The following is a 24593-nucleotide window of genomic DNA, read 5'->3' as shown; positions in this document are numbered from 1 at the left end:
CTTTGTTCTCTGCAAGTTCTCTCATTCCTTACATATATGACAATTTCCTATGGGTCGTTTCCCTCTCTTTTTTTCCTGGATTTCACAGTAGATGATGACCCTTGCTCTTTTGATTTGGCAGATGTGCATGATATGATGCAGGGTTCTTGGCTAATGTCTTATATGTCTCTTTGTGCTATTAATAAACTAGAGAATATTCAGACTCCATCTTGCAGTGTGGATGGAGTTTGCCTATTCTCCCTGTGCTTGGTGGGCTTCCCCAGTGTGCTCTGGTTTCCTAATACAGAACATGCAGATTCTGTTAATTGGCATTCCCAAATTGCCCTTAGTCTGCATGTGTCCCCTGCGGTACAGTGGCAAAAAAAGTATGTGAACCTTTAAGAATTTCATGGTTTTCTGTATTGATTTGTCATAAAATGTGATCTGATCTTCATCTAAGGCAAGAGTATTGACAAATATGATGTGCCTAAAATAAATAACACAAAAATTTGTGTAAACATATTCTATATTATTTTTAGTTTATTATATTTTAACTGTTTTAATGAATTTTATAATGAAAACAGAATGATGCCAATGCCTTTTTGCTGTGCAATTGTTGATCTTCCCTTCTATTTGTTCTAATTATTACATAAAAAAGGCTCATTTAGATTTTTTTAGACAGAAAAAAATAACACATTTTCATTTGTGACATAACATTTTATGCCATTAGAGAAATCACAAGTATTGCCAGGAAAGCCAAGCCAAATCCATGCTTGAGAATGATGACAAATGTTTGTCCACCATGGTTCCACTAAAGAAATTAATTTCACGTTACACTGATACACGTTAACAGCCTAGCATTTGAGAAAAGAATGCAGACAAATCTACTTTCTACTACATGTAGCTCATAAACACCTGAACATAAAAAAATTACTCATTGAAATTTGTTGAGAAATGTAAAAATTATCTTGCTTTTTATCCAAAAAAAAAACAAAAAAAAAACAGAGCTCCATTGTTCACTCGTATTTGTTTACAGGACAGGTTTGTCTTCATTATTATTGCACATTCGTTCATGTATTTTTTGTGGGTCCCAAATGCAACATCATGTGATACAGTATGTCTATGGCAGTGGTTCTCAAAGTGTGGGGCGCGCCCCACTAGTGGGGAATACAGATATGACAGGTGGGGCGCAATGAACGGTATGGGAATTAGTGGAAAATAATACGAAAGTATGCTTTTCTTTATTGATTTCACTCGAAACTAAATAATGACAGAAAAAAATGGATCATTAATACAAGTAAATTAAAATAACATCAGAGAAAAAGTGGAACCATAGTGCAACAATAACGGTTTAACGTCGGCATGTTAATTCCAGAGGAACAATATATAAGGAAACATTCGGTATTATATATGTAATTTCATTTATTCCAATGTGTATGCTGATGTTTCTGTATTTTTGTTAAAAATTACTATTTTATCAGGCAGTACTAGTCTGGCATTTCTAGTTTCCAGTGAGGCAACAAAGTTGCTTTTTGATCCTTCCGGCGCTGAACAGAAGGGAAGATCAGTATCGTTCTACGCTTTTTGTTGGTGTGCGGCATTTTGCGATGATCCCTAAATCATTCGTTGCGCCGTAGAGAATAATGGTGTTTATGCTTTTAAACATGTATAATTAAAGGCAGATGTAGCTTAAGGACAATGTAGAGAGGTATCTTATTTGCGGGTTTATTTACGCAGCTATTGAATTCAGAAATGCGAATATAAAACTTACTTTACCGCGGACACAAACAGGTGTTATGCGCTAAAATGCCCCCCTGCCACGGATTGCCCAAACCCACCCCCAACACATACACACGTAATCTCTATCAAATATTATGTTAGGACATACATTCAAAGGTTTATTATTATCGAATATATTATTACTATTATAATTAACCCTAGGCACGTGACACTCGTCGAGACGATTAATACAAATCCCCCAAATTATGTATTATTTTATGGCACATTTATTTTGCAGGGGTTTGTCAATGTACAAATAACAAATTATTTATTACAAATTACACTAAATAAATATTGTTTGTGGTCTAAAATTACGGTGGTGAAAAGAAACGATTTTTATTATGAAATAAGCAATATAAAAATATACATGTGGTATATAAATATATATATATATATATATATATATATATATATATATATATATATATAAAATGTATATATTTTTCCCCCTATACAACCTTTTTTTTATATATTGCTTACTTTATAATTAAATTCATTTATTATAATTTGTCATTTGTAAACCATAAACCTATGAATTTAGGTGGGCAATCCGTGGTCTAGGTCGGGGGCATTTTAGACCATAACACAGTAGTGTACTGTATGTAGTGAGCATAATAACGTCAATGAATACATTTGTTACATGGACCACAAATAAGCAGGTGATTCAGCACTATCAGCCTAATCAACCAAAAATCCAGCCGAAAGGAAAACATGATGAAGCCTATGTTGCGCTTGGATTCATGGTGGGGATGGTGGGGCAGAGGAGAGACCTCTGTGTTTTTTTGTCTTAAACCGCTGGCAGCAGACAGCATGAGACAAAGTAGGAAGACACTTATCGACAACACACCCCACGTTAATAAGCCACTTAACTTCTTTGAAAGAAAGCTCTAGATAAGTGACAAAGTAAGCCTGTTATAACAATTGCACGTGTATTTTATCTGTTTTGAACTTGGTGTTATTTGATCTTAGTGGTTTAAAAATAGATTTTTCAATAAATAGTACACTTGGCCGTTTTCGTTATAATTTTGTTGACAAGTGGGGCTTGAAAATTCGCCCACCACCTTAAGTGGGGAATGACAGAAAATGTTTGAGAACCACTGGTCTATGGCAATCATAGAGGGCTAAAATACTTAAATTTATACCCAGGGTTATATACCTCATGTTAAATATAGATTCATTTAAAACCAATACATTAAAATACCTCGATTCCTGCAGATAGTTTACAAGCATTACAAATTCAGGTTCTGCTCAGTCTGATTTCACTCTATAGAGGATTCAGAAATTAGATAAAAGATATAAACACATCAGTCACAATACATTTAATCACATGTTTTCTATAACTGAGCTGTAACATCATGTTCCACTTTGTGAAGCTTTATCATTTAACAAATATTTAACATAGAGGACGATTACATTTAATAACTGCAATCTGATTTGTGTTGTCCATTTCCATTATCACTACATTATACTGTTTAATCTGCTTGTATGTTTATTTACTGTATATAGATATAGTACTGTATAACTCAAAACCGCTTTATCTGTTTCAGCCTCAGTGCTTCAAAGGGAGAAGCAAAAAGCAGGTAAAAATAAACTTTTTTGCTTTAAAATTATCCAAATTATTTAATTGGAAAAAAAACCTAACATACCAAAAAAAAAATTACTACTGAGAGGGCATGACTCTTTCTCAGACAATATCACAAAGGTAACTGGGAGCTTGTTAGTTCTTGTAACTAACTAAGAAGTTTTAGTTCTTGTAAAGTCTGACTAGAAATACTGACTAATTTATCCCAGTCTGTTGAAAACACACTTAGAGACACAATGTACCATGGTGAAGGTTGTAATTAATGCTAACAAATTCTAGGCAGCTCAGATCAAGTGTCCATATTTGGACAACAGTAAGTAGACCAGAAGGAGGCAGGAACAAGGTCAACCCAATAGTGCTCTATTTGATTATTATTATTATTATTATTATTATTATTATCATCATCAATAATAATAATTCTTTATTTACCTAAATTCCTTGAACTAAATTTCAATACCTCAGCTTAAATATGGATTAATTTAAAACCGGTACATTAAAATATCTTAAGATTCCTGCAGATAGTTTTCAAGCATTACAAATTCAGGTTCAGGTTCTGCTCAGTCTGATTTCACTCCATAGAGGATTAAAAATTAAAATTAAAATTTAATTTGTCACATACACAGTCATACACAGTACTATATGCAGTGAAATGCTTACACGACCGCCTGTGACCTTATCTTTATTAGGAAATAAATATGAAAAAGAAAATAGAAGTAAATTTAACTAAGAAAGAATAAAATATTTGTACAATACATAATATACAATATATAAAAAATATAAGAAAAAGTAAGAAAAACCTAGCTGTACAATACAGAAAATAAAGAATTATGGAATTTTTGTATGGGAATAAAGTTGTATATAAATAAAAGTTGTATATAAATAGAAATGTCCAGGGGGTGTGCAAATATGCCTGTAATTCAGTAATAAGATCAGGTTAGTAATAAGATCAAGTTAAACACATTAGTCACAATACATTCAATCATGTCTTTTCTATGTGACTCATAACTGAGATGTAACATCATGTTCCACTTTGTGAAGCTTTATCAGTCAAAAAATATTTAACATAGAGGACGATTACATTTAATAACTGCAATCTGATTTGTGTTGTCCATTTCCCTTATCACTATATTATACTGCTTTTATTTTTATAGAATTTACACAAAATAACTCAAAACCACTTCATTCATTTCAGCCTCAGAGAAGCAAAAAGCAGGTAAGAATAAACTTTTTACGCTTTAAAATTCTACAAATTATTTAATTGGAGACAACAAAAGAATAATTTCTACTGCGAGCGCATGCCTCTTTCATAGACAATATCACACTGAGCAAATGTCATCACAAAGGTAACTGGGAGCTTGTTAGACTGTTTGGCCTCCTTGACTTAGAGACACAACTAAACATTGTCAGATCAGGAGAGAGAACAGAAATTACAGCACCTTCTCGTGTTTATTTTAAATGAATGATGCTAAATTCTGGGTATCTCAGCTCACGTATTCAGATTCATACAACCAGATGTAAACAGGAAGGAGGCCTATGGAGTGAAATCTAAATGATTCTTTATTTACAAAACATATTTACAGGCACGACCCTAAACCCAGGAATAGAGGCTATGACCTGTGGCCATTAGTCAAAATAAGAGTCAAAGAACCAAAATCCATTACCCATCATCCCCAGCATGTCACATGTCACTAGTCACCTTCACCTGTGTCTGTTATTCCTGGTGGCAGAAGACAGCAAAAAGTATTAAGACAACATGAGCAATGTATTATAGTTCTCCTTGTGTACAAAACAGGTGATGTCACTAATTAGTTCTAGCCTCGCTGACTGAAGAGCTATGCTAATTAACTTTTTAAACAACTGTGAAAAACTGGCTATGTGACAATGCTATTCAGCTTAAATAAACATAATATAAACAATTAAACTATTTAAAAAAAACTGTAAAACTGTAGCAGTCATTAGGCACGGATTGAGCAACACCAGAGTACTGCACATGTCTTTTGGACTCTATGGCTCGTCGCAACAAGCAGGTTTTGAAGGACAAATGACTTCATACTAAATATCGATTGTTGTACAGTAATTTTATTGCACAAAATAAATTCGCATTATCTTGATTGTCACTATTTTAAAAGCAAAAAGAGAATGTAATTAAACACATAATTTCACTTTTGGCTGAATACTTTTGAGATGTTTTAAAGGTCAAAATTTTGGTCATGTAACAGCGATCCAGTAAATAGAAATGCAGAAGGTGTGCAGGAGAGCACATGTATAGTTGCTGTGAAGCCAGTAAGAGAGGAGCAGATTAGAACTGCACTGCGACTACCTTACTGTGAAGTACAGGAAATACATACAGTAGCAGGACAAAGTCTGTCAAACAAATAGCTGTAATCATTAGCAGAAGCAGTCAGTGTGAAGGATTTAAGAAAATAAAGAGAAACGCTGTTATCTAACAAGAATTACTTCGTTGTGTTCATGACCAATGCAATTAACTGTTCAGCTCAAATTAAATAATTAAATATTACTGGAAAATCAGCTGGAAAATACCTTGGAATTGAAAGCCTAAGTTGATAAATAGTAAAAGAAGCAATAGGATACAGAGTATCCTATTGTTCTTAGGCTATCACTACCATGCAACTGAGATCTTTATACATTTCACTCTATGAAGTGATAATTAGAGTCATCAGAACTGACACGAGCCAGACAGATCTGATGAGTCTGATTTCACTTTATAGAGGATTCAATAAAAAGATCAGAGATCAACACAGTCACTTTATAAAATATTTTCAATAGGATCATAACTGAGCTGTAACTTTAATGTTTTACATGTGTTTCCTCATTAAGCAAACATATGGTTGGCTCAGGTGATCCGTTGTGGCGACCTCTTGATGGGAGCAGCCGAATGACCAACAACATAACATGATTGATGATTACGTTTTTGTGCTGTCCATTTCCCTTATCACTATATTATACCACTTATTTTTTTCATACTGTACAGGTATTTTTATAGAATTTACACAAAATACTTAAAACAATTTAATCTGTTTCAGCCTCAGAGCTTCAGAAGGTGGAGAAATACGCAGGTGAGAATAAACTTGTTGTGCTTTTAAAATAATATTGAATATTTAGTAGGAAGCCACAAGAAATTACAGTAAATATACATAGTTTTCTGATATGAAGTTTTATCTTTACCTTGCACATTAGCGTTTATCTACACCACACGGCCAAAAGTATGTGGACACTCATGAGTACTAGGAAATTAGTAGGTGTTTCAGCCACAATCATCACTAACGGCTGTTATACAATTAAACACAGAGCCACGCAATCTCCAGAGACACACACTGGCAGTATATGCATGGGGGTTATGTCGGATCTAATTGGATTGAGACAAATTTATATAAAATACTGCTTCATGTTTCAGAGTTATTAAAGAAGAAGTTGTCTTCAGGTAAAAACAATTTTATTTTATCCTTTGTGAGTGTGAGAGAGAGATATTGTGTGTATGTTTGTGAGAGAAAGAGAGAGAGAGAGAGAATCTTTGACTTTTACAAAGCATATATTTGTGCTTGGCACATTAAACAATAAAATTCATGTGCTTTAGTAAATAGGTCAGAAAAATTGTTTTTAGAAAACTTACACATTAAATAGATAGAGGTCCTTCCATGGAAGGACTTTATCTAAAAGCCAGGCCAAGTACAACAATGAATTGTGTATAATTATTTAGCCTAAAACAATATTGTTTCCAATGCTAAAACAAACATGAATTTTATTTTGTTTTACAACAGGTATTTCATAATGAACGTGTGTATATGTGCTTCATATTATTTTCATAATGATAAAATGAGATGCCCAAATTCGTGCTTTAAAAGTTTCTTATATAGTTTTTGTAATTTCTTAACAGGGACAAAACAATGAACGACATGGCAATGCCTCTGTTTAAATGGTATTGAAATTAATCAAAATTTATTTATATCTGCCTAAAATGTATTTTGCCAGCAAAACATAGACATAAATCGAAATATAATGTTTAATGGTACCAATCAAATCAGACTTCATAATTACTTTGAGTGTAATTCACAAATTTACTGAATATATTATGTTTTTATGTGTATACAATATGTGTTTGTATGTGAATAAATTATATAAGTATGTGTTTGTGCACGCGTCTCATATGTAGCATTCATATAAAATGCAATTCATGATAAGTGTATGTTGTTAAAGTATTTGTGGATATGTATGTAACAACGCGGCTCGCGCGAGGGGCTGAGCCGCGCATAAACTGTTCAGAACGGGCCAGGTCGTGATACCACATGGAGTAATCATTCGGTCGCACCGGTAAAATGTGTCAGGGCCAAAGACAAAGCGCGCTGAAGAAGACACAGGCAAAGCCCAAGCCTCTGTCTGTCTAAGACACCAGCGAGAAAGTGAGGAAGAGCGACACGCATCAGTTTAGTGCGCACTCTCGGGTTAAAGTGCACAAACCACAAACTCTACTCTCTCTCTTCCTAAAGGCATAAGCCCCGAGAGCATCTTTAGTTTTTTTTGTTTTAGTTTCCAGAATCCTGTCCGTTCCTGCGTAGACGGCAGAGCTCTGTTTATTTTGTGTTTTCAGTTTTCTTTTGGTTTCTTTTTAGGTTTCTTAATTAATAATCCAACGCTATCTCCAAAAGGAAATATCTTCCCATGTCTGTCATAAGCTCTTACAGCCAGGGTCGGTTCTAGACATGGGATTGTTGTAAATAAAAATAAGATCTTCTGGATCTGACCAGAGCATTAGATGATCAAGGAATCAGGAGACTCAGAGCCAGGGTTCAGCTGGAGAAGATAGTTTTAATTTGCATGCATGCGTCAATCAGTCAGCCTGGGCAATGAAATCCGAACATAAATGGCAAAACATCCATTTTATACTACGATGTAAACATCGACCCAAGGCCAAGAAAGGAAAAACAAAGGAAGAAAAATACAATCAAGGTTAAAAACATCATGTGAGACCTAAGTAAACAAGGACACTTATTAAGTAAACAAGGACATGTATTAAGTAAACAAGGACATGTATTAAGTAAACAAGGAACTTATAAAGATCACGCTGACATAAGTCCATTATTAATGATTAGTGCCATATTCATACAAAATATTAAGGAAAATTAGAAATAAATCCTTCAATTCCCCCCTGTGAATGCCCTAAAAGCATTCATAACAGCAAGCTTAATCTTTTGAAACATGTCTTACAATCTGTAACCACTGGCCAGGCGATTACTCGTTTACATATTCCACAACGGAATAGGACTTAGACTTCTAACCCGCGTACCGAGCATAATATAAGGAAAAGGTCATGTCAAATGTAGGCATTAGGCCTAGGAGTCAATATTATGGTAGTTTCGGCTATTTGAGTGTGTTTTACGCTTTTAGAGACACACCAACAACAGCAACGAATAGCCACATAAGCCAACAGAAGAATAAAAAGGAAAACCATGAAAGCTAATAGGATTTCACGGCCATAAATCCACCAGGAACCTAGCCAGGCCCCTAGACCATCACAGTTAACTTGATCAATATGTATAACACGATCACGTAACTCCTCTACGTTTTTAATGTAGTGAGTTAGGTTTAAGGTAGGGTCAAAAATATCCGTACAACATTCAGGGCCTACAACTGCACAGGTACCCCCCTGTTGTGCTAAGATGTAATCTAAAGCAACTCGATTTTGCAAAATCATCATGCGATGTGATTGTAGTGTGGTAGATATCACACCTAGGGCTTGGGCAGTGTCATTAGCCAATTTCTCAATTTCATGAGATAGGATACGGATCTGATCCAAACTAACCATAATACCATAATTAGGAATAAGAGCACCGAGTGATCTACTCCAGAAAGTCTGACTGCATGTAAAATATTCAACACATGGACGAGGGTCATTAGCTGCAAATGATATAACCTTGATAGGACTGTTTTCCTTATAGGAGCGTGTGTGAAGTTGATAACTCACTGGGCACTTTTGTTCATTACTACTAAATGTAAAAATAGCATCAACTTCAGAATAAAAAGCAATATCCGACAGCAGCTTATCTGTCACAGAGATAGGAATTTCAGATTGGTTGATTGAGTCGGCAAAGGATTGATATCCCTGTTTCGTTGGTAAGAGTGTTAAGGTACCATTGTCATGAAGGTTAGCGTTTGGGGGTACCTTTTGAACTCCCCTCTCTATGGCAGTGTGCACTTTCCCGTTCTTATACCAAATGCATTCGGCTTCCTTGCAATTTACTGGTCCACAAGAACTAGGAACATCTAAATTAATTTCTGAGCGATCTGTAGGAAGCCAGTGTATTAAAATGACATGCTGCGGAGTAGAATTAGGCTTACTCGTAACTTGGTTCTTAGGATTTGGGTGTCGAGGTCTCATGGCAGGAAGAAGATAGATTAAAGAACATCGGCCATTGAATCTCGCAGGTAATTCGCTATATGCGGTACTTCCACACAACCAGTAAGTACCAGAAGGAGCTGGAACGCGACAGAATTTATTAATTGAGAGCCAATTAACCCATGGACCAGGTTTAGAAACACAATCAAGTATAGAATGAGCTATAACTTTAGGTTGAACCTGGGAAATATCTTTTACCTGAAATTTACTGAGTTCAACGATAAAAGTGCACAATGGCCCAGAGATTTCACCCATAAAGGGAGAGTCCTTAACATGATTTTCAACACATCATGGAAATTTAGTCAAGGTAATGACATCAGTTATACTATGAGAGGGAAGATAAGTCTGATTACAAACTTCCACCCCTGGAGAGCAACACTGCATGGCGACTGCTTGAGTTACATTATGACAAGTAGTTATGTTAAATTCTGAAACATTAATATGAAATAAAGCACAAGTGTCACAGACTGAAATGGCATGTCCTGACCATGCAATGCCAGCAGAAACACTCACTGGATGAGGAATGCAGACTTCACAGCCTGGGTACAGTGTGTTCTGAGTTAATGTAAACAAAGCATGGAAAGTGTTTCTCTTATCTAAATCAGCACCTGACACATCTACCCGACAGTTTAATATCATCAGAAGAGCGAATCTGAGTGGAAGTGTCCCAAATGTTAGTTTCCCCATTGTACAATTTGAGAATTTCCCACCACGTATTAACATTACCAACAGCTACACTTCCTGCATTGGAATCAAAACTATTAGCATACCATGGATAACTAATGTATGTTAAATTTTGTTGATATTTATTAAATAACACTCTGACCTTGGTTTTAGGGTACAACTGATACGTTCTTACATTTTGACAATGTAATACAGGACATGAATTAATGGTTATGGCATATATGCTGAACAAGTAATGGCCTTTACATGTCTTCCCCAGACTGTCGGAGAAGGTAATCTTCTGAAATTCCTAATAAAATAACCTCGAGCTTCAGTGGCAGCATAAGTGTAATTATATAATGTGAACCCAGTGATTGTAACTATTTTATGATCACAATTTTTAGGGAGTTTTATGTGTGTAATCGACAAAATTAGCTTCTTGAGATGTGGTGGCGATGACAGCGAGGATAGCTGGATCTTGTCTCAGCACGGCACGAATAGATGTCGAAGGACGCTGAGGCGTGCTGTGTGGCCAGCTGGGAGAAAGCGGGAACCCGATGTATCCTGTAGCAGACTCGTGGTTATCTCGTATCATCTTCTCCAACCTCCGGAATGCCTCACTTGGTTGTTCCTGCAAAAAAAACACCACACACACACACACACACACACACACACAAGAGATACCAGAATCAGGTGGTAAACACAGAGATGGTGCGTTTTTTTTTTTTCCCCTCTGTGAGTTATTTAAATGAAATCTTCTAAACCCTGTGTTTTTTTTTTGCCCTACGTTAAAATTTTTATTAACTGGCAACGGTTCAGGATCCACCATACGACCACTGTAAAGGGTGACCATCTTTCCCTTCCTAACTTGGGTCCTGTCCACTGAGAGAAGTAGGAAGCGCTAACCGCATGTTGGGGAAAAGGGAATCTTCACTTCGAGTTTGACCCCCGCGGCCTAAACACCATCGGATCCTCTCAAAGCTCTTCTCCCAGAGCCACCCAAACTGACCCTATTTAGGAGGTAACACCACTTTACAGTGTGAAGCATGAGTCCAGGTCTTACGCCCCTGACATAAAACTGCTGAATCGGTTACTAAAAGAACTTGGAAAGGTCCTTTCCATTTCACTTCCAATGGTCCAGCAGTGTGATTTTTGATCATCACCCACTGTCCTGGTACAATGGCATGGCCACCCTTCTCAGGTGAGGTCCATGCCTCTGAAACACGCTGTTGAGCAGCACTGACTGCATCAGTGAGCTCCTCACAATACTTCAACAGCGCATCAGAGGTCAGATGAATATCTGCCTGTCTTAAATCAAGTGTGCCTGGCAACGCCATGGGTCGACCAGTTATGATCTCATATGGGCTGAGACCAATCCCCCTTGTAGGAGATGACCGAATGCTGCACAGAACAGCTGGTAGTGCATCTACCCATGACACTCCACTCTGATGGAGCTTGGACAGTCGTAGTTTTAGTGTCTGGTTTTGACGTTCAACCTGCCCAGAAGCCTGGGGCCTGTAAGGGCAGTGAAGCTTCCACTGAACGTTTAACAATTTCATGACTTCCTGCACAACCTGTCCAGTGAAATGAGTTCCACGATCTGAATGAATGCATTCGGCAATTCCCCAGCGAGGGAAGAAGTCCTTGACCAGTGATTTTGCAGTGTGCAGAGCTGTGCCTGTTTTAGTTGGGTAGGCTTCAACCCAGCGAGAAAATTGGTCAACCACCACCAACACATCTCGTTTACCTTGACATGGAGGAAGGGTGATGTAGTCGACCTGCAGGTGTTTGAACGGACCTGCTGGCGCTGGTGTGTGAGCTGCAGGAGTTGGCACTCCCGCTGCACTGTTGTTAGCCTGACACAGAACACAGCGTTTCACTACATCAGATGCGTGTGCACGGAACTTGGGGTTCCACCACGTAGACGAAAATCTGTGAACCATTGTCTGAACACCCACGTGTCCTAAACTGTGAATTTGTTGGGCCAAGTATGGCAGCAAGGACTCAGGGGCAACATATTTACCTCCCTTTGTCCAAGCACCAGCAGAGTCTAGGCTTGCCCCTTTATCAACCCACGACCACACTTCTAGTGCAGGAGCATTAGCATACATGTCCATCAGGGAAGATCGAAGTTGTTGTGACTCAACCTTCACATCAGCAGAGTTCGAGGTTTTGACGGCTGAGATTGTGATAGCGGGCAGCCTGCATGCAGCTTTGGCCGCAGCATCAGCCAGGGCATTTCCTCTGCTTTCATCAGTGTTTTTTGGACAGTGTGCCTTGACCTTGACTACTGCTAAACTTTTTGGAAGCTCACAGGCGGACAAGAGATCAGAAACATATGAAGCATTCTTGATTGGCGTTCCTGAAGCTGTTAGGAAGGCACGTCGTCGCCAAATGCTCGCATAGTCATGTATTGTGCCATAGCAATAACGGCTGTCAGTGTAGATTGTGGCTGAACATCCTGTAGCCAAAACACATGCATTAGTCAGGGCAACAAGTTCCGCAACTTGTGCAGAGAGATGATCAGGAAGGCGACCCTGAGCTATAACAGCATGTAATGAGCACACAGCCCATCCAGCCCGTCTGCATCCATTCAGCACCTGGGCTGAACCGTCAGTAAACAAAACCATGTCTGGATTTTCCAGAGGAATTTCAGAGACTTTTGAAGGTGGTGAGTGTGAAAGCATCACACAGTCATGATCACCCCACGCGCCCTCATCTAAGGAATCAGACATTGCAGCCATCATTAACGATGAGGGGTTGGTGATCTTTGCCCTTTTTAGGGTGATGTTAGGAGCTGTGAGAGTATCGAGCCAATTGCTCCATCTTTGAGCAGTTACTGTGATCACACGAGCTGAGGACAACAAAGAGAGAACAGCATGAGGACAATGTACAGTGAGATGTTGCGTCAACACTATCGGAGCACAGGCAGTAACAGCTAAAAATGTAGCTTGAACAGCGCGAAGACATGGACCAAAACCGCTAGCATTCACGTCCAACTTAGCTGAATAGTATTGGACTGGACGCAATTGGCCTCCATGATCCTGCATCAAACATGCAGTCATGAACCCCGCATGCTCATGCACATATTGGGTGAACGGCAGCTCAGGTTGCGCAAAACCTAAAGCAGGTGCAGATGTAAGAGCAGCTTTAAGGTCGGTAAATGCTGTTTCAGCTGACTCAGAAAACTGAATACTGTCTGTCTCATTTGGAGATCCTTTCAACAAATCATATAGAGGCTGAGCTATTCGGGCATAATCCTCAATCCAGGGGCGACAGTAGTTACACATACCCAGGAATGAGCGGAGCCCTTTCACTGTTGATGGAGCAGTGAACATTTGTACTGCTGCAACCCGATTAGGGAGGATGGATCTCTGTCCTGCTGTTACTGATTGTCCTAGAAACTGTACAGAATTGGTGGCTAGTTGAGCTTTGGCAATGTTAGCTTTATGACCATGTGCACTAAGATGTGTCAGCAGCGCTAGTAACTCTCTGTTATGCACTTCATGATTAGGTGAGGCTAAAAGAATGTCATCAATAAATTGGACCAGGCTAGACTCCTTAACTGGACATTCTGGCTCTGACAGGTGACGCCTTAATGCTTGATGATATATTGTTGGGCTATTATGCAGACCCTGTGGCAGACGCGACCACAAATACTGATCACCATCGAAAAAGAAAGCTAACCATGGCTGGCTGTCTGGGTGTAAAGGAACAGACCAAAACCCATTAGCCATATCAATGACTGAAAACACTGTATGTGAAATAGGGATTCCATCAAAAACAGTGCTAGGGTCAGCTACTCGAGGTGGGATGCGATCAATGCATGTATTGGCGACACGATAGTCGACTGTCAGACGCCAAAGAGTTTTTGGTGCATTTCCTGTTGCATCTCTCTGGGCCCCGCCTTTCCTGACAGGCCACAAGGGAGAGAAAGAGGAGCTACAGTATATGCCTTAATCAAAATGCCTCGGCCTACCAAATCAGTGATTACAGGCCGAATCCCCTCAATAGCTTCCTGTGAAAGAGGGTACTGTTTAGGTGGGGGTTTTCCAGTGAGCTGCACTGGGTTAATATCCAATAGACCACAATCGTTCTTATCTTTAGTACAAATAGGGTGATTAGCAATCATGGGATCCATCACTTGAGATGTAAAAACAGAGAGTTTAGGTTTAGCTGCATCAAAATCCGATTGCATATGTAAACATGAGATAACATCAATGCCTAAAATAGGGGAAGTATTAATTCCTGCTACCATTAGTGAGACATCTAGTTAAATGAAGACCCAGCTTCTTAGCCATCTCTAATGGAATTATAGAAACTTGTGCACCTGTGTCAATTAAAAAGCTACATTCCACACCATTAACAGTGATCACAACATACAGTCTGTTATCTCGCTCATAGGTAACTGGCTGCAAATAGGCTCTCACAGCTTTCATATCTAAAAAGACTGAGGCGGAGGGGGAGGAGGCAAACCAAGTGACGTTGCCTGGGAAGCACGTTGCAAGATCTGAATGATCTGCCCTGCCACGTCAGGCGAAAGAGCTCCGCCCCTCAAGTCAGGCTGAGAACCTCCAGAGTCAAAAGCACATTTCTGCTTTTTCATGTCTGCCTTTCGCTTCCGGCAAGCCTTGTACCAATGTCCGGGCTTATGACAATAACGGCAAACATCACGTGGAACAGATTGAGCAGTGTCCACATCAACAGCAGCTTGCATCAGCGCAGACACATGTGTTTTCACATTGGAATCTCTTTCATATGCTGAAAGACTGTCAGAAAGATCATTAAGTGTGGATTTCCGCCACTCAGGTTTCAGAAGCGGCAACACCTTGCGTAACTCAGCACGTAAGCCATCAGCCCACTGCGCAACGGGAATTCGGCTGGCCATCACCTCGTCTGTAGAGCTCAAGCCATTCCCACCATACAACATAAACACCTGGGCATAGCGCTGAGTGTATTCAAGGACAGACTCATTTTTTGCCTGCTGACAATCCACAACTTTACGCCAGCATTCATTACAGTCCACAAAATCACGAATAATCATCAGAAGGTCATCAGAACACTCTTGCACAGCTTTTGCTGAAGTAAGCTTCTGCTTGTCCTCACAAGCCTGATAATAAGCTCTTAACTTATCTACTTCAGAGGGCAGAAAAATCTGGGAACTTATGGCAATCACATCCAGAGGGTGGAAATTATACAACTGAATTTTACGCTGCATCTGCGTTAAGAAAGGGCCCATGCCCATCTCTCTCGGATGTTTAAAGTCTTTTGCCATACGATCAACTTCAGCCGGACTCAGTGGCTTGTATGTGATTGTTACTTTTGAGTCTTCATCTTTTTTAGAACGAGACTCTTTCACAGCCATCGGAGCCACGCCGATGTGTACTGGATCTGAGACAGTGTCTGAAGCCTCAACCTTTGACTGCTCTCTTAATTGTATATCATAACCAAGATTAGGAAGAGATGGAAACAACGGCTTTGATTTAGACAGAGATAGCTTCCCTGCTTGTTTTTCCAAAACCTCGAGTTTGGTTTGGAGAGAGTTAATTAAACACTGAGACTGCTCACATGTTTTTCGAGCAGATTTAGCGGCACTCTTATGTTTAGCGCATTCCTGCGCAAGTTTACTGATCTTTTCGTCACTCTTACGCTTCTCACAATCCTGCTCTGCAGCGTGTGATTGTATTAGAAGAGCATGCCACTGCCTAAATACTTGAACTGCAGCTTCAAGGTCTTTACGCTGCACACACCTTTCCAAAGCAGAAAAACATTGCTCTCTAGTCCATTTATCCTCATCTTTAACACCAAGAAATTTGCATAACTTCACCTTTTTCTTGCTACACAATTTATCTAACATCTGCCCCAATTCCTTCTCAAAACAGGAATCATCAGCATAGGGCAGGGATTCACAAACTAGTGAGGACCGCCGTCCGTCACACTTAGGATCCTGAAAACACGTCGCCATATTGTCAAACAATATTAAAGCTAACTCATTCAGTACTGAGAAAACTACACGTTAAACTTTTACTGATTCCTCCACAATCATCTAGCAACAAGGATTGTTGTACAGGATGGAACTCACCCGTGCTGTCATGCACAGGACCTCCAGGGACTAGAGTCAGAACTCAGGTAGATGATATTGCTGTCGCCTGGATCAGTCGTCACGTCGCAGACGTCAGACGGAGACCATCGCTGCCCCACGTTGGGCGCCAGGATTGTTGTAAATAAAAATAAGATCTTCTGGATCTGACCAGAGCATTAGATGATCAAGGAATCAGGAGACTCAGAGCCAGGGTTCAGCTGGAGAAGATAGTTTTAATTTGCATGCATGCGTCAATCAGTCAGCCTGGGCAATGAAATCCGAACATAAATGGCAAAACATCCATTTTATACTACGATGTAAACATCGACCCAAGGCCAAGAAAGGAAAAACAAAGGAAGAAAAATACAATCAAGGTTAAAAACATCATGTGAGACCTAAGTAAACAAGGACACTTATTAAGTAAACAAGGACATGTATTAAGTAAACAAGGACATGTATTAAGTAAACAAGGAACTTATAAAGATCACGCTGACATAAGTCCATTATTAATGATTAGTGCCATATTCATACAAAATATTAAGGAAAATTAGAAATAAATCCTTCAGGGGGCAGTGAGAAATGTGAAGAGGGCATCATGTATACACTCTACCCTCAGACCTGTCCAACTTGGGTGTCCCACTTGAAGACTAAGCTCCTGCTGGTATAGATCTTAAGGTCACTGAGGCACGCAAACCCCCTGACCACAATAAGGTGGCAATCCCTCAGAGGGGAAACTGAAAAAGAAAAATTTAATAAATAAGCCACTGGGCGCGTTCATTGAAGATGGATTTAAGATGTCTCGCGCGCCGTGGTTATCCGGAATTCGTCGTGCTCGTTGCACATTTCTCCGGGGACTTCGACCGCCGCGGCTCCACGACCAAATCAGGTTAGCGGCACCAGCCACCCTTTCTGAGGCGCTGTGCAAAGCTGAGCGCGCTGAACCCATAATGGCGGAACATCACGGCAAAAGAGCCGAGCGACCTCCCGCAGCTCGGGGCCGCTCGGTAGGTGAACCTAGCCAGGGACAGGGCTACCCGTCGCGGCTAGGCAAGAAACAAGCTTCTGAGGTTTTGCGACGACGCCGAGGCCAGGGACCGCAGGACTACCGCTGCAACGTTCTCAGGCCTGAGGACAGCGTACCCCAGCAGCCGTTTAAAGTAGCTCCGGGGTGCACTAAGGGGAAGCTACCTCCCGCAACCGTTCTTGTTCCCCCAACTAGTGCATTCAACTTCCAGTCGGGATGTGTAGGAAATCGCGCTGGGGTCTATGTGGACTGTGTTCTGGACAACGTCTTACTGCAGGCGCTCATGGACACTGGTTCCACTGTTTTGCTGTTGCGCTCTGGATTACTGGGTCAAAGCGAGCGCGTTTTCAGACTGCCTAAACCAGCCTTCAACATTCGCACTGTTTTTGGGAGCTACGTGAAGGTACGGGGGTGTCGTAAACATCCAGTAGCAGACCGAGCGGGAAAACTACACGCTAACGCCGGGGCTTTATCCCGACGGCCAGGCAGCAAAGCGCGTGGTTGGTACTGCGAGCGAGTTGAAAAGCGTGTGTGCGGTTGCGATGTAGAACCCACGACTCCGAACATTCTCCCCGTGCAGTCCTCCAGGCTCTCCAGCGGTGATCAGCCGTCCAAGCCAGCGTGCAGCGGACCGTGATCAGCTTATTGCGGAGCAGGAAAAGGAACCGGTTCTGCACAGGGTCCTAGGTTGGGTTACAGCGGGCGTGAGACCAGATTGCACCGCAGTCGCTCATCTGGGGCGAGAGGTAAAAGCTCTTCGCTCCCAGTTTACTCACCTAGCGTTGCACGAAGGGAACAGCCGCGCGGCGCGGGCGAATGCTTTCAGCTGCTGGTACTAAGGGCTTTGCGCGCATGTAACTGGGTTTCGTGCATGGACATTCCGGTTCTGGACACTTCAGGGTAATTAAAACTTTGCGACGGTTGCGCGCTCATTTCTACTGGCCAGGCTGTCATACCGACAGTAAACTCTTTGTTTACCGATGCGACCTCTGCATGGCAGAGAAGGGCCCCACCCAGCGCTCACGAGCACCGCTGCAGGACTTTCAGGTGGGGGAACCTATGAAGCGTATGGGCGAGGACACACGCCGGCGAAACGTCGAACTCTGCGGAGGCCGGACCGTCCTTCCCCCACAAAGGGACCCCGCGTTCACAGCAATAGCGCCCACCGCCTTCACGCCTCCGAGAATGAGAGAGTCATGGTGGGTGGGGGCAGTGTGGCGTGGGCGGACTGGCGGCTGACGACCATCATGCATTGCGGGGGTTGTCAATGTGTTCACCCTGTTGGGGAAGGGTGTTTGGGTAAGTGGCTTCGGCCATGTTGTGTGAGTTAAGTGTGTGACCTGTTGAATGTGCTCTGGTTCATGCTTAGGCTGAATCGGTGGTTCTCTTGGTGAATGTGTTGCTCATGCTGTTTTATGACTTGTGTGCTGAATAAAGTACTCCCAGCCATTTGCATTGGGCAGCAAACAAGCTCACTCGTATCTCCAACGTCCTTTTAGCGGTAAAACGCTACAATATTTCAAACATTTTGCAGGCTGCCGTTTGGAGAAAACGAATAAAGAATAAACCAGTTGTTGGGTCAAAATAACCCAACCAGGTGTTCATTTGTAAATGACTTACTACATCTCATTTGACCCAACATGAGCAACACAACAATGTGTTTAAAGTACCCGAAATAACCCAGAATTTTGACCCAGCATAAACCACCCAACGATGTGCTTACAGAAACAACACAGCATTTTTAGTGCATCTTTTCTGAGTTATTGTAATGTTTTATTTTGAAAGTCTATTTTACCATTTATTTCTATATTTAAAGTTTGATGTATTTTTCAAGAATTTTAAAAGAATAAACAGATACAAACAGAGATAGGCTATATAACAGTCCATTTTTTGTACAAATTATCAGCTAGTGAACTTGATCGTCTGTGTAAACAACATTTAAACAATGTTTGTTTTTTGACTCATTATTGTACAATAAATATCAATACTTCTGGTTCAGATTTTTCATATTTGTTGTATAAAGTTCTCAGATGTGGAAATTACAATCACTGTAGTATTTCTTCCATACAACATATTGTTATGACTTAATTATATTTGAAAACTGCGGCGAGGGAAAATGTTACTTGGTGCCACCTGGCTGTCATTTCACAAATGACTAACTGCTGATTGTAACACAGCTAATATTTTTGCACAACTGAAAATCTGGACAGGAATCACACAGAACCTCACATGGCCTCCCAGGCGAGATAACGGAGGCTTATGACTACATGATGTATGGAGAAATTTAAATTAAAACAAAAACGGTACACATAGGCCCATTCTATGGACAACACACATTGTCCATAGGACAATGGCGAGACTCCCTGGCGAGATTAGATCATTTTCAATGCTTTACACATCAACTGTCTTTTTTTTTACAAAATGTTTTATTGTTCCAGTAGACATTTCTGACCACAGCATGGTACAGTAAAAAATTTAATCCTAGGAGTGCCTACTGACATTTTAACACTACATTTTTAGAAGATTTAGAAAGTGCATTTTTACTTGTTTATAAACCAGACTTAAATCACAAAAATTTGATTTTGGCTCTCTGTAGCAGTGGTGGGACATGACTAAAGCACAAATAAAAGTATTTTGTCAACAGTACACTCTCAATGTCACAAAAGACATTGTCAGATCTATGAGAGCTCTAGAACCTGAAATAGTGAAAGTTCACAGACAGCAGGAAATTGAGGACACTCCCCCCTCAAAAACAAAACAAAAAAGCCACAATTATTGACCTACTGGGCACTGCAGCATAGGGGGCGCTGGTCTGCTCATGCTTTAAATACATTGCTGAAATGGATGCTCCTTTCAAGTTCTTTTTTGGTCTTGAGCAAAAGAAAACAATCATACATGCCATGCAAACAGAATCGGGGGATCTTGTATCAGGGCCGACTGAAATTCACAAGCAGACAGCTAAAGCTGTATAGTAGTGAGTGGTCATGGGCAAAACCTACCAAAGCTGTCAGAGCAAGCTGCCACAGATATGGACGGTCTCCCTGTAGAGTTTTACAAAACTATCTGATCATTAATAAGGCAGAATGTGTTGGAGGTTTTACAGAACAGTGTGAAGGGAGGAAAACTCCCGGTGAGCTGTAGAAGGGCCGTCATGACCCTACTGCCAAAGGGAGACCTGACACACCGGAGGAACTGGTGCCCGGTGTCACTACTGTCCACTGACTACAAACTAAGACTGACAAAGTTAATGGAGCAGATCATTCACCATGACCAGACCTCACCTCTGACATTATGTTTGAACTCCTGCATCACTGGAGGTCCACCCTAATGTCAGAGGAAAGAGTTGAGCTGATGGACTACAGAAGAAGAAAAACCAGAAGAGGAGCCCTTTCCACAGCTGATCATCACTCTAGACCTAGACGGGTACAGCAGCCCCCTCCTGGAGTGTAGGGGTGAGGGGTAAGGTTCTGTACAGATCTTGTGTTGGAGTCTTAAACAAGAAACACTGAACGGGAGGGTAGACACTCCATGGCGCAATGAACTTAAAAATAAAAATTTATCATAAAAATGGTATTAAACCAGAGTGAAGGGAACTGTATAAACCACCACTGACCAAAAAGTCTGTTGAGCTCAAATTGAGAATTTTACATGGAATTGTCTCTGTGAACTCTTTTATCTCTATTTAAATCCAGAAATCACAGAAGAATGCCCCTTTTGTTCACAGAGAGCTGTTTTTCATTTTTCCAAATTGTGGTCCTTGTTTGATCTATTAAAACATTTCAAAATCACTGCATGTAAATTTCACCTTTCAGGTTTTTACCTTTAGTTTTAAATCCATTCAGAGGTACAAATTCATATTCCATATTATTAATTCCATCACTGGTCGAACCACAATGGCAAATATACATAAGCAGGAAAAACAAGCTGGCACAAAGTACAGAAAGTTACCCCTTTCTGTTCCCTTTACATTAGAGTCACCCCTCTGTCTGTCCCCGCGGCGAGGGTGGTGATATCCAACATGCCTCCGTTCATAAAGAATGATGCAATAATGAAGGAGATGGCTCGTTTCGGGAAGTTTGTCGGCCCCTTGAGAGCCATCCTGCTCAGGTGCTTAAGCTCCAACATGCAGCACGTCTTGTCTTTCCACCGGCAAATTTTAATAGTTTTAAACAACGAAGAACAGACATTAAATGTGAACTTTAAATGTGAACTTTAAATGTAAAGACGGGAACAACAGTGACACTGCCTTCACCACCACGGAACGGCTGAGGTGTTTCGAGTGCGGGGACATCGGTCAAAAAAGGCTGAGCTGTCCGCACGGAGCCGTGTAGCCGGGGAGCTCGCGGGGCAACATGGCCGGGAAACAGTGGCAGCAGCGTGAGGACAGCCGGCGGGGGAGCACCAAGGAGTCCGTGCCTGCGGTAGGCCTCGCCAACACACCTGAACTCCATCAGGTCAATCCTGAACACATCGGCAGCACTAAGACACTGAGCGGCGCTGAACTCAACACCGGTACCACTGTACACCGCGCAAGCGCAAAACCAGATGCCGGTACAGTGTTCGGTGCTGACAGTGACCACGCCCTTAACGTCTGCACCGAAAAACAGCAGCCGCAGACACCCAAAGACAACACAACAAAACCGAGGAGAAAACAGGAGGAGACGTCCGGTACAGAACTGACAAATAAGCGGAAAACCCGAAGTCAGACTCAGTGCACTGCATTACAGGAGAATGAGGAGGCCGGGTGCAGCACCGGACACACACCTGTGGACATGTAGCAGGTGAACCTATTTCTACAGCTGTCCAAAACTGAGAAAAAACAGGTAGTAAACACATTAAAAGAACTGAAAAAAACGAACACAACAGGAAAAAAAAAAACGTCACTCAGAAAGAAGAAGAAAAAATGGACAACAGCTGAAACCAAACAAAAACTGTAAATAAAACTGTAAATTAGTAGACAAAAAGGCTTGTTAATATCGGGGAAGTGGGGTCTTCTACTCTTCGTTTGTGTGTGTACAATGTGTAGAATGTGGGTGTGTATATATATACCCATATAGACTGCACCTGTGGGATAGTCGTTAAGACCTTAACAGCTTACAGAAAGTAGCCATTTAAGGTCACAGTTCTAAAAATGCAGGACACTAAAGAGACTTGTCTACCCACTGAAAAACACCCAAAGAATGATGCCCAGGGTCCCTGCTCATCTGCATGAACGTGCATTAGGCATGCTGCAGGGAGGCATGAGGACTGCTGATGTGGCTAGGGCAATAAATCGCCATGTCCGCACTGTGAGACGCCTAGGACAGCGCTACAGGGAGACAGGAAGGACAGCTGATCATCCTCGCAGTGGAAGACCACGTGTAACAACACCTGCACAGGATCGGTACATCCGAATATCACACCTGCGTGACAGGTACAGGATGGCCACAACAACTGCCCGAGTCACACCAGGAACACACAATCCCTCCATCAGTGCTCAGACTGTCCGCAATAGGCAGTCCATGAGGAGGAGATGCACTGCAGTACTTCAAGCAGCTGGTGGCCACACCAGATACTGACTGGTACTTTTGATTTTGAGCCTCCCTTCATTCAGGGACACATTGTGAAACATTTGTAGTGAGCGGTAGCGTGAGAGCGTTGGGCATAAGTGAATTTTCTGTCTTTCTTTCTTCTTTAATTATTAATGTTGTAAATATTTTCTCTGTGTATAGAGATCAGTTATTTCACTGTGTGTGGTGTGTAGGTACGAGCTATAAGAAGTAGCGTGTTTTTACCCGGCCGGGGCTTGTGCCGGTGTGTGTGTGTGTGTGTGTGTGTGTGTGTGTGTGTGTGTAGTGGATGGTTGCAGACTTCACTCAGCTGACACGGAGGCACGGAGTTAAAATCTCCACTAATTTTCCGTGTTCAGTGGAAGAAGTCGCTCTGGCAGTGGGGGAAGTTGTGGGACACATCAGTATTAAATCCGTCGCTCGGATGAACAGCGCTGTTGTGATCTTTTGTCAGGGGACGGTAGGGGGCGTGGTGGATCCAAACGCAGAAGAAACAGATCACTCTAGATAGCAAATGGAGTTTGGGTGCTTGTGACTTGGTTGACAACGTTATAGTTTAAATGTCTTGACCTTAATTCCGCGTAGAGCTGGGATGTGAAATAAATCCACTGGAAAGCGGAAGCGCGGAGCGCCGACACGAGCGGGCCGAGAGAGGAGGGGGGGTGTGCGACGCTTGACTCGCAGAGACGCGGAAGCGCGAGCTTTATGCCGGTATGAAGAAGCCTGAGCCTTGCGGGAAGGCAGGAGCGAGCGGAGCCGGCGAAAAGCGGCAGCGGGAGTCCGGCTAGGAGAGGAGATAAATCGGGGTCGTGGAGCTGGCGAGGGTCGAAGCCGAAGAAAGGGGAAGAGGTCCGTGATCCAGATTCGTGGTCGATGGCAGGTAAGCAGTCGGTAACGGGAAAACTCCAAATGTGTCAGATCCAAAACGAAAGGCGAAGTCGTAGTCAAAGGGGCGAAGCGAGGTCGATACTTGGCAGGCTGAGACGAGAGATAACGCTGGTAAATTGAGGCTGAGAAGGCACACAATAAACTGGCGATGTGGTGGTGTCAGCACATGGCTTAAATAGGCATGAGAGGTGATTGCTGATAGGAGACAGGTGTGTGGAGAGCGGAAGGTGAGATGGTGATTTGGAAGCAGTGGTTGGGAGAAAGGAACGGAAATGCTTTTAGTGATCATGGCGAGACTGTGGCTTGACGTGGCATGACAGTACCCTCCCCCCTACGAACGCCCCCAGGCGTTCTACCAGGTGCCTCGGGGTGAAGTCTGTGAAAATCAGTGATCAATGAGCGGTCTAGGATGAATCTTGCAGGTACCCAGCTTCTCTCTTCAGGACCGTAGCCCTCCCAGTCCACTAAATACTGGAGACCACGCCCACGGCGGCGAGACTTGAGGAGTCTGTGGACAGTAAAGGCTTCACCCCCATCTATGAGTCGGGGGGGTGGAGGGGGTTGGGAGGGTATGGACAGTGGGCAAGGGGCCAGGCGACGAATCTGGGAGACGTGGAAAGTGGGGTTAATTCGGC

At 41.8% G+C, this 24593-nt stretch overlaps 1 protein-coding gene across 1 annotated transcript in view; it reads left to right on the top strand.

The window, feature by feature from the left end:
- The window catches only part of LOC128524740 (butyrophilin subfamily 1 member A1-like), a 59855-nt gene that overhangs the window by 20001 nt on the left and 15261 nt on the right, over positions 1 to 24593 (top strand). Inside the window, exons 6-7 of the mRNA XM_053497464.1 lie at positions 6385 to 6417; positions 6756 to 6782. Coding sequence (XP_053353439.1) covers positions 6385 to 6417; positions 6756 to 6782 — 60 coding nt within the window. The remainder of the gene's footprint in view (positions 1 to 6384; positions 6418 to 6755; positions 6783 to 24593) is intronic.

Source organism: Clarias gariepinus, chromosome 1 (assembly GCF_024256425.1).
Source record: "Clarias gariepinus isolate MV-2021 ecotype Netherlands chromosome 1, CGAR_prim_01v2, whole genome shotgun sequence".
Classification (NCBI taxonomy): Eukaryota; Metazoa; Chordata; class Actinopteri; order Siluriformes; family Clariidae; genus Clarias; species Clarias gariepinus.
Note: the sequence above shows the minus strand (reverse complement) of the source record. Positions and strands in the feature narration are given on the sequence as shown.